General features: G+C 44.2%; 1 protein-coding gene across 1 annotated transcript in view; it reads right to left on the bottom strand.

Annotated features, from left to right (window-relative positions):
- The window catches only part of cdh4 (cadherin 4, type 1, R-cadherin (retinal)), a 207,549-nt gene that overhangs the window by 22,130 nt on the left and 172,513 nt on the right, over nucleotides 1-12,906 (bottom strand). Inside the window, exon 9 of the mRNA XM_039611867.1 lies at nucleotides 6,270-6,442. Within this exon, the coding sequence (XP_039467801.1) occupies nucleotides 6,270-6,442 (173 nt within the window). The remainder of the gene's footprint in view (nucleotides 1-6,269; nucleotides 6,443-12,906) is intronic.

Genomic DNA, 12,906 nt, shown 5'->3' with positions numbered 1-12,906 from the left:
GGCTGCCCTTTATTAGACTCATAATGAAATATCAATACCATCTCCCCTCATACAGAGCTTCAGTAAATAGAGCATCCAATGAATGTGTCTCTCTGCAGACTCATTTAGATCCGGTCACATACATCAGTCTAGAAATAGCACCAGATGGCTGCAGGAAGCTAATAGGCTTAAGCTTTGATGGACGGTTCTTTCTTGGTCAGGTGAAGAAAAAAAATGCCTGGACCTGAGCCAGCAGGTGGAGCTCTCAGACAGTAGCGGATGTGGCTGATGCACTCTATCCTGCAGGGTTATATCACTCATCTGAGAGTAGCTGTGAGTTTATGGCCCTGCTAGCGCGCACATCCTCATCTGTCCACATCCACTAACGTTCCAGTGAGTGGGAACAGGTGGGACACTCAGACACTTACATGCTGGGCGTACACACACACACACACACACACACACACACACACACACACACACACACGTAGGCACGTGCACACAGCCAAGCGTTTTCTGCTGTCCAAAAGTGGCTACCCAAAAAAACCAGTAAAGGGCTCTCTAATGAGTCCTATGGAAGCACTGAACAGAAAATCTCTCTGTTAGATTAGAGTCCAACACTGGCAGGAAGTACAGCTTGACCAGCAGCAACAGTCCAGACTTCCTTGCTGTTCTCGAGTGTCACTGACTTAATCTGCAAAAGCTTAAAACCATCAGAGGTCACAGAAACACCTGCACACAGAGCTCCGCCAACAACAACAACACTCAATCCCTTTTTTCACAGGGACCAAATTAGGTAGTTTACCATATCGGAGCTTGAGGAAAGAAATGGCTTCAGGCTATCAATGTTAGCTACTCAACATGTCAAGCCAGGCAGCCATCAGGACAAGTGGGAAAAGCTGCCGGCTCTTAGGAGGCAAATGGTCCAATGGGGCAATCTTAGCAAGAACAAAGTCGAGGAAAATCCTGGTCAGAACTGGGAAGGCAAGTGGAGAGGAGTGCTCTTCTAGCAACACACATGCAGTAGCGAACTGTCCCTGATCTGAGCGTGCAGTTTCACTCAGACATGCTGTGAAGGCACACTTAAAGAGGGTAAAGAGACTGCAACCAGATGAGTAAAGGACTTGTTTTGTAAATGCGTCGTTTGTGGATTGTGTTCTGGCTTACCGGGCCCCAGTGGCCACGGTCATTAGCTTGTCACTTACAATCTGTCTCAAATGGCCCAGTACACGCCTAAAACTGCGAAAACCAGCTTCTTTCATCCTTTGACTACACTCTCCCAGCGACCACCTCAGCAACCCCCTCAGTGTCACTGAACCCCATTACAGTTTCCACTCAGTCCAGCTGACATCAATTAAATTTACACAATTTGATTTGATGCTGTTCGATTCCATTTCATTAGATTTTAGTTGGGTTCAGTTCAATTTGCTCCAGTTCACTTCTCTTACACCGATGCAGCTGAAAATCAGAGAAATCTATAGTTACGAGTAGACGTGCGGAAACTCGCAGTCCACACAGCCACTCTCCATTTTTACATTTTCCCCCTGTTAGTACCAAAAAACATGCATCCTATTCTCTCTTCCTCACTCATATGGAGGTCCCTCAGGTTGGTGTAAGGACAGGAACGGCTCAACATTGGTTTGAAGACACAAGCCAGCTGAGACTCACTGTCAGCAGCACACAGTGCAACACTGACTCAGGTACATGTTGGTACATGTGGGATATCAACTCTAAAGCTACTTGATTAGATATGCCTCCACATTTACGCAATCAGCGCAGAGTCACCTACAAGATAAATAAAAGCTCTGAGTCACAAATATAACAATCTGCCAGACTAAAACAGAGATACTGGGCAAGAGGTTGCATGAGTTTCCAAAGTCAGAATTACACAGGGGTGCACAGGAAATCAGTTAAACAAACAGGAACATGATGCACGTGCTATTGCTAAATTTTTGGCTCCAACATGTTATAAACATATAAAAACAGTTTGGTGGTTTTTATATGTTTAGGCTCTTTTTAATCTTATTTCCATGCTTATATCTTGTGTTTTGATTATTTATACTGTTTAATGCAGAGGTTTGTCTCTAATCACCTGTTTGTGCAAACAGGAGGACAGCTTGACTGAGGTGTATTTGTGTGCTGAGAGAGTGCTTGTTTAGCTGAACAAAGCTGTGTGTCAACATCAAGGCTTGTGGCCAAATGTGAGAATTCAGTGCAAACTTTGCAAAATCGGATCTGCGTATCACTTTCAGTTCGCCTTAGGTTTTTAGCTACACACTTATACCTGTGATCTGCACAGGCACAGCGATGCATCCCCAGTGAAAATATCAGTGAGGAGCACGCCATACATGCAACTCAAATTTACCTTCAAGAGAAGGAAAAAGAAAAAGTCATCAAAATCCTCAGGACACATCATCTAGGAAGCATCAACGTCTGTAGTACTTTCTGTGCAAATCCATCTGACGGAGCTTGAGATATTTCATTACATGAGGGAAAACTCTGAGCTGCTGGCAGTGCCAGAGAAAATGTCAGGGGATCACCAAAGTCAGTTATCCCAGGAGACAATGGATATTAAAAAGACTTCACAACAATCCATCTAGCAGTTGTCAAGATATCTCAGTCTGGACCTAAATGGTGTCCTAACAGGCAGACTGAAAAAGAGAGCAACACTTCCCAGTCTGTACTGGGCAAACACCTTTCATCTGAGTCTAGTCTTTCAGATATTGAGACTGTTTATTGATTCAACAAGAACGGATGTGAGAATATTTGGTCCTCCAATAAAACAGGAAAATCTACGGCTGGGAAAGACAGAAACATTGTGGTGTGCAGGATATTGTTGACACCAACTAAACTTTGTTATGTAGTACAGGTTTAGCTAAAGATATTATGCAAAGGCTTTAAGATGTGAGGCCTTTGGGCTTTTCCTCTCTCAAATCATACTTTCATGGGGCAATTATTGGAATTCCTTATAATGTGTTAATATGCGCTGGGATGCTTCTCAGTCTCTCCAGTCCTCTTCTACCAATTGCAGCATCATATGGAAACAAAGAAACTGCATTTCTATTTCTCTCAAACGCCTTTTCTGTCTGCTTCCAGCCTGACTTTTGGGGTAATGTGAGCTATATTGTACAGATGTGTAGGGACAGCCAGTGAGATTTAGAGGTTTATCTCTAATAAAATTATCAAGACGTACAGACAAGTCCTGACAGAAGACTAGAGAAGCGAAGAATTGACAAAGGTGACCCAGTTCAGCACTGTGTTGCTCCACATAATAAAGCAGATAGAGAGTGGACATGTTCTTGATTGAATGTTGGCTACAAACTGTCAACATCTACCTACACGCGTCAATACTTTTTATTCAGCATCCAGCTCACAATCCTCCGATGGCTTCACTTTCTGGAGCTCCAGAGCAAGAAGGTGAATTAACATAACTCAGCAACTCAGAGGCAATAAAGCTGCGGGACTATTTCCGATGCCAGTTCTCAGCCTACATCCCCAGTTGGGCTTTGCAGATCCTAATGGAGCCAGGCTGTGGGCACTCATGTCCTTGAGGCAGTCCAGGCGATGTCCTAATCGACGTTGAGACGGTCCAATGTTGAGCTGGCACCTGGCAACTCAGCACCATGCCACACCAGACTGTTCCAACCCAGGGCTCATGGGAGATTGAGACAGCCTGGGGTAATGAAAGGAAACAGCTACGCCTGCCAGAGGAGCTGAAGCCACGGGGAGAGGGCGCAAAGGGAGAGTGTCCGTGCCAGCTGTGGCACTCTGACATGGCCCACTCTGCTACCTGCTGCATCTGAGCTGCACTTCATGAGAAGACTGTTTCTTCATTCATATTTTTTTTAGAACAGCATGCATGTACGAAACTGCGAGGGCCTTAAACCCAGTGGAGGATCACATAAAAACATTTGTGCTTACTGTATTTATATTTAGCTCATGAGCCTGTGGGCAGGAGTGTGTGGAGGGTTAAGGGTTGTTGTGAGTGAGGCAGAATAATTGGTATACAGCGGTGTCAGAGGCAGGTGATACCGAGCTAACCTCCATGTACCCCCTGTTCTCCTCAACACGAGCCGCCGCTTCACCTTTTAATTAGCACATGAATATCCTAATTAGATGCCAGAACCAGGGATGAAGATTAGTTAAAGCGCGAGAGAATGAGAAATGGGCGGGGATATGCGCGGCGCAAACTGTTTATTCACTGTCAATACAAGTACTATGAATGCCCATGACTCTGCATAACATCAGGTGCCTATACCACACTGGTTGCACAGACCCCCCCGTGCAACACCTGGGATCTCATTCTTCTGCTTTCGCTGCTCCTCCTTACTCGGTATGAGCGGCATTGCCTATTTACGACACGGGTGTATGCGCGCATGTGCCCATGTGTCTGTGCTTGTTTGTGTTGATGACCTTGACAGCAGGTGGGTGAACTCCCAGGTGTGTCCTAGTTTTTTGTGGGAGGATCACAGGCAGGTGGGACTGTGCCTGGCTTGATGTGTCCAGATTAATGAGCTTTCCCTCACTCACATCAGCTGCTACTGCCGCAGCCTGGGCCAAGCTGGAAACAGGGACACAGACCTGGCCCGCATTCACTAGACTCATTTATATTGTCCCACAAATGTGCCACGCTATCATGCCATGCCAGCTCCATATAAAAATTGGATAAGGAAGAAGCATTGATGTATTGTCTCTTCTGTTATCAAAACCTGCTTCTGTTCTTGATATTTTAACCATAATTATTCTCTAAATACGCTTGCTGTACTGCTGGTAAAATCCTGTTTTTCATTCTCAATGTAATGGCTGTCCAGGTTTAGCGCTGAGAGGGACCGGTGGGATTTCTCAGAATATAAACATTATGAGACACACTCAGTGGTGCTTTTATGCTGGCAATAAAATCAGCCAACTAAGTTATGGGGATGAGATTATCCCCCATAATGAAGGCATATGAATTTGAATGTTTTTGCCGATTTTTAGCACCGGTATAGGGGATAGGTTGGAGCATTTGTGTTTGAGACAGTGTCTGCAACACGAAACGCCTGATGAAACGCGGCTGCCCATAGTAACCCGATGTTGGGAAAAACAAAAGTTCACCCCCGGTGACCTTTCTCATTAGCAGAATAAGATGGAGGATAGCGCTGTGGTTTTGGTGGTGTGTGGGTTGGCAAAGGACCACAGCGAGCAACAGACACGGCAACAGCGGATGAGGCAAACGAAGGCAATGAAAAGAACACTCCTGCGACCTCGTCAGCAGAGAGGTGCTGGATTTACGCGCCCATTATGCCTGCCCTGCTCTGCGTGCTGAGATACTTGACGGTCATTTTTATTTACACACAATAAGCAGACACGCAAATGAATCAAAATTAATGAGGTAATTTTGTGCTCGGTTTGACATTTGTGAAAGGGCGAATGTGGCTGACTTGATTTTTTTTAAAGGCTTTGTTACAATCTGCGATTAAAATTAGATTTTTGGAATTGGCAGGTGGATTTATTTATTTGGGTCTTTATACATTTGTTTATTCAGAAAAAAAGCATATTATTCTTATAGAAATCAAGGAAGTTCATTGTAAAAGTTAAGAAACTGTTAAACAACTAGTAAAGTCTAGTATGAACTTGTACAAATCTGGATTAAACAATTGGCAAAATGGGATAACGTAGGTTTCGCCTAGGCCTGCATTAAACAACAAAGCCGCTTACCTTGCTCTGTGGATTGAGCCTAGCTCACACACTAAATGCCATTAAAAGTTGGGGATGGGATTATACTGCCTTACAAAAATGCACACGGACAGGAGGGGATGGTTGCCTTTCTTATTGCGCTATTTTTTAATGTGCTGCAATGTGCTGGAGGAAGCACACACAGTCGGTGCCCTTGTAATATAATGGCTGCCTGCCACAACAAAGTGGAGGGCAAAAGGACATCCGCACAGAGCACTGTGTACACACTCCGATGATAAACTTTACATTACATGCACCCCAGTGGGCACCTCGTGTGCTCGCGAATGCTGAATCTTTATTACGCTGCTGTAATAAGTAGTGATAGTCTAGTTTCGAGCCCCATCACTGTTCTGGGACTGTTTCTGATGCACACTCAGAAAATTAGGTAGGAAAACAGTTAAAGTAACAAGATTTTATTCTTTAGTATCATATAAGAATGTGACTCTAAACACAGACTAATGGACGCATAACATAACTGAACCTTCATAATTGTTTTATTGCGTGGGCACAAATGAGATGCAGAGTGAAACACTGATGTAAGTAACGGGAGCACAGAACACACAGCGTACACTGACCTCTCTGTCCAGGCCGGCTGCCACCGTAACTATGTCTCCAGTCTCACTGTTGATGGTGAACATGTTGGGGATGGGGCTGTGGGGGCTCTGGGAAAGGATGCGGTAGCGCACCATGCCGTTCGCTGTGGTGGAGTCGTCCGAGTCTGTGGCGGTAACCTGCATCACAGACGAGCCTGCGGAGAGAAAGATTCAAAACTGTAGCGGATATACATGGATATGCTGGCTTGACTAGAAGAGGTCAGGCTGGGGAAAAAAGAAAAAGTAAGCAGGCATACATTAAAATAAAATTTTTAAAAAGGGCTTTTCAAGTGTCTTTGTTTGTTAAAGATTTTTTCTGAAGCATCAAAGAGAAGGAAGTCGGGCGTGTGAAGACTCAGAAGACACAAAAACTTGAAACAAGTCAATCAAGACTTTCCAAATTGCTGTGGCGTGCCGTTCTTTGGCAAACATCTTTTAGAGTCAGAGCTATTACAGAGCAGAGCACAAAAACACAAAAACACAAACAAAACCTGTTAAATAAGCTCCCATTTTAAAGCTGCGCTGTTTGGTGGTCTATATATTTCAAACTAGCAGGGCAAAGTTTCCACCTCTGTAGAGTCCATTTAGTAATGAGCACGGGGTCTTCTGCTACTTCCACCATCCATTATTTCAGCCTTCGGCAGCGCTGCCGCTGCCCTTAATGCTCCAATACACTCTCCCTATTTGTCTTAGAATCACAGATAAACACTGCCATTTAAGCCAGACAGCACAGAGGTAGAGAGGCAGAGGGAGTGCTCACGAGGATGTGTGCAGGAAGGGTGTGTATGTGCCCACAGTTCCTTCCAGGCACATGTGCGTGTTTGTGTCCTCTCAGCATGTTTCAGGGTGAGAGGCCCTGTGTCCCTGCATCTTCCCCGAGCAGAATTATTGATTTGCACGAGTTTGTCAGCTGGGCTCACAAATGTGACCAGGCAATTAGGAGCACTTGGTGCTGGAAAGAGGAGAGATCACCTCGCCTCCCTCTCAGGGTTCTGTGAAAATGTCACTTTCCATCAGGCAGCCATTTACAGGCTGCTGCTGCTGCTGTTGCTGCTGCCGCTGAGAGAGAGAAAAAAAAGACTGTCAGCTTGCAGGAGGAGGAAAGCAGAGAGAAGAGATGGCTGAAACACAAACATGCTTAAATGAGAAGAGCGTGTAAGTAGTGGAAAACAAAACGAGGAGGACAAGGACAAAGGAGCCGAAGCGTTAAAAGAAATGAAGGAAGAGTGGTGATGCGTTTGGCGTGATGCACACGGCCTAATTTATTAACTTAATATTCATTTTGATTCTTTTAAAAACATGCCACTGCTTTCATGTGAGGGGGATCAAAAAGTAACTTAGCGACTAATCTTACCTCAGTGGGTTTGGTGGTGGGTGGTCGGTGCCATGCTGAGCAGGCAGTTAATCACAAATGTTCAATTGTCATATCAAAAGTGAATCAAACTGGTCACGTGTCACGTCTGTTCTAAAGCAGAAGTAGAAACACCAAGCTTGACTTCGACTCTTTCCAAAGCATAAATTTAAATGTTTCAGCTGAAGCTGGGAAGCCGCCGGATCGGTGGCAGATTCAGCGGTCCCCTGTGGGTCTGAGCCGTTACAGGTGTCTCCATTCCTGTAATTGGGTATAGATGGCACCATCATTCCTGTGACACCGTGCATGGACGGGATAATTGTAGCCTCGATTTCTATTTCAAACTTCATTAATTTTCAAAGCAGGATTTGTCACGTCGAACAGCAAGGAAAAGAAGAGAGGCCGCGGAAAGACAGGAAAGAGAAAACAATGAGCGATATTCCACCGAGGGGCATCGGTATATAATCAGCCTCTGAAGCTTTCCACACAAGAACAGGACCAGAGGAATCACATGTTCACACATGAAGCTTTCATTCAGTCATATGATGATTGCTTGCTTTCAGAACCAAAAAAGGAAAGGCTATGGCTGAAAGGGTTAAACTCTGAGCCTGCTTAATTCCGATTTAATTTGAACACTAATACCAAATCCTAATTGCCTTCCTGCTAAAATCGCTGGACCTGAAAATTTGGTAGCAGGCGCGTATGTTGTTGGCCATTCCGATCACGTGACCAGAGATCACCGGTGAGGTCTATCTGCTGCCTAAACATTAATCAGTCGGAGTCAACAGCCGCCTTCCAATTAGAGAGAAGACGGAGTTAAAAAAAAGAAAAGAAAAAGGGAAAAGGAGGATGGAGATGGACAGAAATAGCAGGACTGGCGAGGTGCACACAAAGACAGGCAGGAAAGGTGGAAACTGCAGGGCATAAAGCGAAATAAAAGAGGAGTGCAGTGGTGAGAGAGTTTGTAAAGACCACTAAAAGAAAAAAATAAAGGGGAAGTCAGGGAGCGAGAGGGCAGGGGATGGACGATACAAGAGGATAATAATTCTAATCAGTGGAGGGAAGATAGAGGTTTCGTTTCAGCAGCAAAGAGTGGCTGCTGTACAGTAGAGTACAGCAGGCAGAGAGCCAGAAGGAGAAATAGAGGTTGAGAGGTAAGGAAGGTAAGAGAGAAGCCTTAAGCTTGGTGAATCTTGGCGGGAGTGATGAGGAGGGCTGGGAGTTTTTACACAAGAGCCTCTAATGGTGTCCGCTACACTTTGAGGAGACGGGGAATACAGTCCAACCATTTGAACCATTCAAAAATATTTTCTTTGTCACAGCACATCAGCCGTGTCTGCTGATCTATTCCTGTCGACTTTCATCCAGGACCACAGAGGCAGAAGCCTGTGCTCATGTGAAGGACAGACAGCAAAGGCTGCTCATTATGCAGGCGAGCAAGAGAATAGCTAAGTGGAGGGAAGTTATTTCAGGCGTCCAGGGATCCAGCTGCAAAAACAGTCAGATTCATTCTCTGAATGCACACTGGTGAGATGTCAGTAAGAGTGCTTTCAAAGCTTGGATAGCTCCAAAAGTATCCTGGCTGAATCATGTGTACTAATAACGCCTGCATTAGCTGGCTCTCAAGAGGAGCACCACACTGATTTTACACATGGAGATCAGTTAACCTGTCATTGTGAGAACTACTTAACCCACAAAAACAGTTGCATATTTTTTACCCTCAACCAGAGCAAGATGATGTCATCTGGGTTTATATAAACTGGTACTCTGAGAAGGCTGGGTGTTTAAAACACAGGTAGGTAAAAGTGGGAGCTGTGGGATCCTGTTCCATCCCACTCTGCTGTTTAAGGTTTGGTTTTTCTTGTTTTTAGGCGCTAATTATTATTTTCTATTTGTTTACACCTGCCATCTCATTCTGTCACCACATGTTTCCTGCTGGTGCTGTCACCTCCGCTGTTAGTCCCTCCTGTGTCACTCTCCTCTCACACTCTACCAGAGCTTTAAGAAATTATGTCTTGTCATCATCTCCCTCACCATCAGGGATCGTGCAAGTCTTTAAATGCTGCACAAGGAATCAGGGAGCTAGACTGCGAGCCAAGACTGCAAAAGAAAGCGAGGACACTACTTTTGTGGAAATCTTACATCAATGCCACACACCTCCACATAAGGCCAGAGACTGTATTTATATATTGCTTTAACTTTTTTCTTACTTTGTAGTGTTGCGTACAAGGATACACAGATCACAGCTCACAGCTATTGTGTGACAAATCTTACACAGGCACAGTTTATCCCTACATAACAACAATGCAGTTAGGAAGTTGAAAGAATTTATTACTTATCCAAACATTAATTATGTTACTACTAATAATAAGTCAAAGTTATTCAACTTAATATCTAATGAGTAAAGAATTTTGCATTTTGTAGAGAGCTCTGTGGTTACTTGTACCAGTCACTGTGACAGGTGAGCCGGCTGTGCAGCATGGCATTAATAAGCGATGTCATTTAAGATCAGCAGTATGGAAACAAGAATTTCTCATCTGGCAGCGTTATCGCTTCTCTTTGCATCTCCTTCTTGCACCTCTCTCTCATCCTTGCGGGGATTAGCTAAAATGCGAGAAAGAGATGCAAGTGAGTAAAGAGAGGAGATGTGTTAGCGTACTGAAAAGGGCCCTTTACATTCCCCTCGCTCGGTGCCAGTCGTCTCAGTACCTTTGTGTCAAGTGTTTCAGCCTTGTGTTCTCCAGGAGGTAATTTGACCTAGTTTTGTAGTGTTTTTTTGACTCTGCCTTTTCCCATTGTGTGCGTCTGTGTGTGTGTTTTTGCATACCTTCCTGCCAGATATCTGGACTGATTTGTATGTACTGAGCCTCTGCTTCAAGTTAAAATGTTTTGATTCGATCGGGCTTGTGTTACAGTTCTTCTTTTGGCACGAGTGTAAGAGAGCCAGCACTTTCTCAGCTTGATCCATTCTGGTTAAAGGTCAAGTGGTCTTTGACAAATCGTTATAAGAGCTGCTGCTCACACGTCATTAATCTTTACAAACTGCAATACATTTCATTACAAGTCAAAATAAACAAAGCCGTCATTTAAAAACAGAAAGCACCTCTTGTGACTCTGAAGGCTTTTTATTCACTGCAAACACACATAAGAGAGGGTTTATGGGTAACAGATTGCAGATGCATGCACACCCTGAATGTCAGAGTGCTGTGCGGTTGATTAAATTACAGCTGAGATTTTGACTTGAAAGAGAAACAACAAACATTATGTTTAAGAATCTGCTTAAGGCTCAGGAGCATCACACTATTTGAAGCCAGCGGCCATCCCACCTGGTTGGAAAACATAACATATCAGAGAAGCAGCCGAAAGCTGACGGCTGCAATATTATAAAAGAACACCAAGGTTTTAGGAGAATGTTTATTAGTCTGGCTGAGAGGCTGAAACATGTTTCTTGTGTTCAAGTACAAAATGATTTTACAAGAAAATTATTTTACCCATAGCTAGTTTCTGAAGTTCAAATTGAATCTTTACTACACATTCCTTCCCTGTAAGAACAAACTGGTAAAACAAATAAAACGCAATGTGACACAAACGGTCCTGTTTTTTAAGGCGGAAGTGCTAACTGCAGGACGTCTGTGTCAATAAAAATTCACGTGACCCCGATGTATTCTCTGGAGTGGCACTGTAACCACCGCCTGTGGCCAGTAGGGACCACAGTGTGATACACACCCCAAAATTGACTGAAACACCACTGAGCCCCAGCACTTCTATTTACCTCCATCACCACATCTCCCTGCTCCTATGCCAGTTCCTAATCATTCCCCACCCAGATACACAGATTTAAGAGGGAAGTTCTCTTAAATCTCGTTGGGGGGGGAGGGATCCAGCCCCCCCATCCCCTCCCTCACGGGAGGGTAAATTGACTGTGAGAGAAGGCACTCTGCTGCTGGTTTTTGATCTTCCACTCTCATTTCAGTAGTCCTTTTTGAGAAACAGGGTCCATAAAAGGGAACAACTTGCTGTCAGAGTCAGGGAGAAGGGGGAGGGAAGCAGAAGGACAGAACATCACAGGGCAGATGTTCTGAGTACGCCGCAGCCTCAGAACACAAGAGCTTTCTGAAGAAGTCACGCCGTCATGACAAATCTTTATCTGAGCCCACTTAACACGACGTAAGGACTGTCTCATGCTGCAGAGATTTTCTGGAGTGTAAGGCCATTCTAGTGTCCTTTTTTGATGACACTGGCGTTTGATATGTATGTTGTTGCTTTTTCAATATGCATGTCAGCCTGAGCTTATAGGCATTTAGCCACAGGTGGCGTGCAGGGGATTTCTTTTATTGTATTCTGCATGAGGAGTAGCAGGTTCACCAAGCGTTACTCGATGCCTTCATATTCAGATTCAGCTCTATTCATTCCTTGCTGACATAAGCTGAATATGGAGCACTGCATGAGTAGACTTGATTACCTGCAAAAAATTAATTCCATTACTCACAGGTTTGTTGGGGCTGAGCAAGGTCCTGGTGACAGAAAGTGTCAATTGTGTGGATTTCAGAGCTGATCCTGCCTGGTTGTGTGATCAGATCTCTACCTAACAGTAACATCTGGTGATGGCGATAAGGATGGTTCCCTGTAGGACTTCCTCTTTGACGGCTTTCGCACAGTGCTAGCTATGAGGGTGTGTTGTAATGCTTCAGAGAGCCTCTGATATCTGCGTCTGTCGATGCTGAAAGTGATACACCCGGCGCTTGATGCATTCAGGTGAATTTTTTGCATTTTAGGGGTGGAGTTACAAAACCTAACATTTGAACTGCCTCATACATTTTCTATTATGCATACTGAAGACGAAAGGCACACTTATAGGCGTGAAAACACAATTCTAGACAGTTTAGCCTAAGCAGTTTAAAGAATTACGCTTAAAACCCAACTGTTATGAGGCCAAAGCATTGAAAGACTCAGCTGTGGAGACATCTGTCATCATGGTGATACAAAGTAACTCTCCTTCAGAGCATCAATATGAGAGAAAATATGCCTGCAGGTTCTTAAATTACTGACAAAATTCACCTTGACTCTGGACACAAAGTCGAGTGTGCTGTCAAGTTTTAACCCTGTAATGCCAAGTGTATCATATTTGATACATAAGTTACCGACCTCTACATCATCAGTGTACAACATTTTTAACCATAACCACCTTATATCTTTTTAATTTGTTTAAGATAAGCCAATTTTCTGGCATTTATTTCATGGTTCAGGCTTTTTAGTCTTAACCTGTCA

This window comes from Oreochromis aureus, linkage group 5 (assembly GCF_013358895.1).
Source record: "Oreochromis aureus strain Israel breed Guangdong linkage group 5, ZZ_aureus, whole genome shotgun sequence".
Lineage (NCBI taxonomy): Eukaryota > Metazoa > Chordata > Actinopteri > Cichliformes > Cichlidae > Oreochromis > Oreochromis aureus.
Note: the sequence above shows the minus strand (reverse complement) of the source record. Positions and strands in the feature narration are given on the sequence as shown.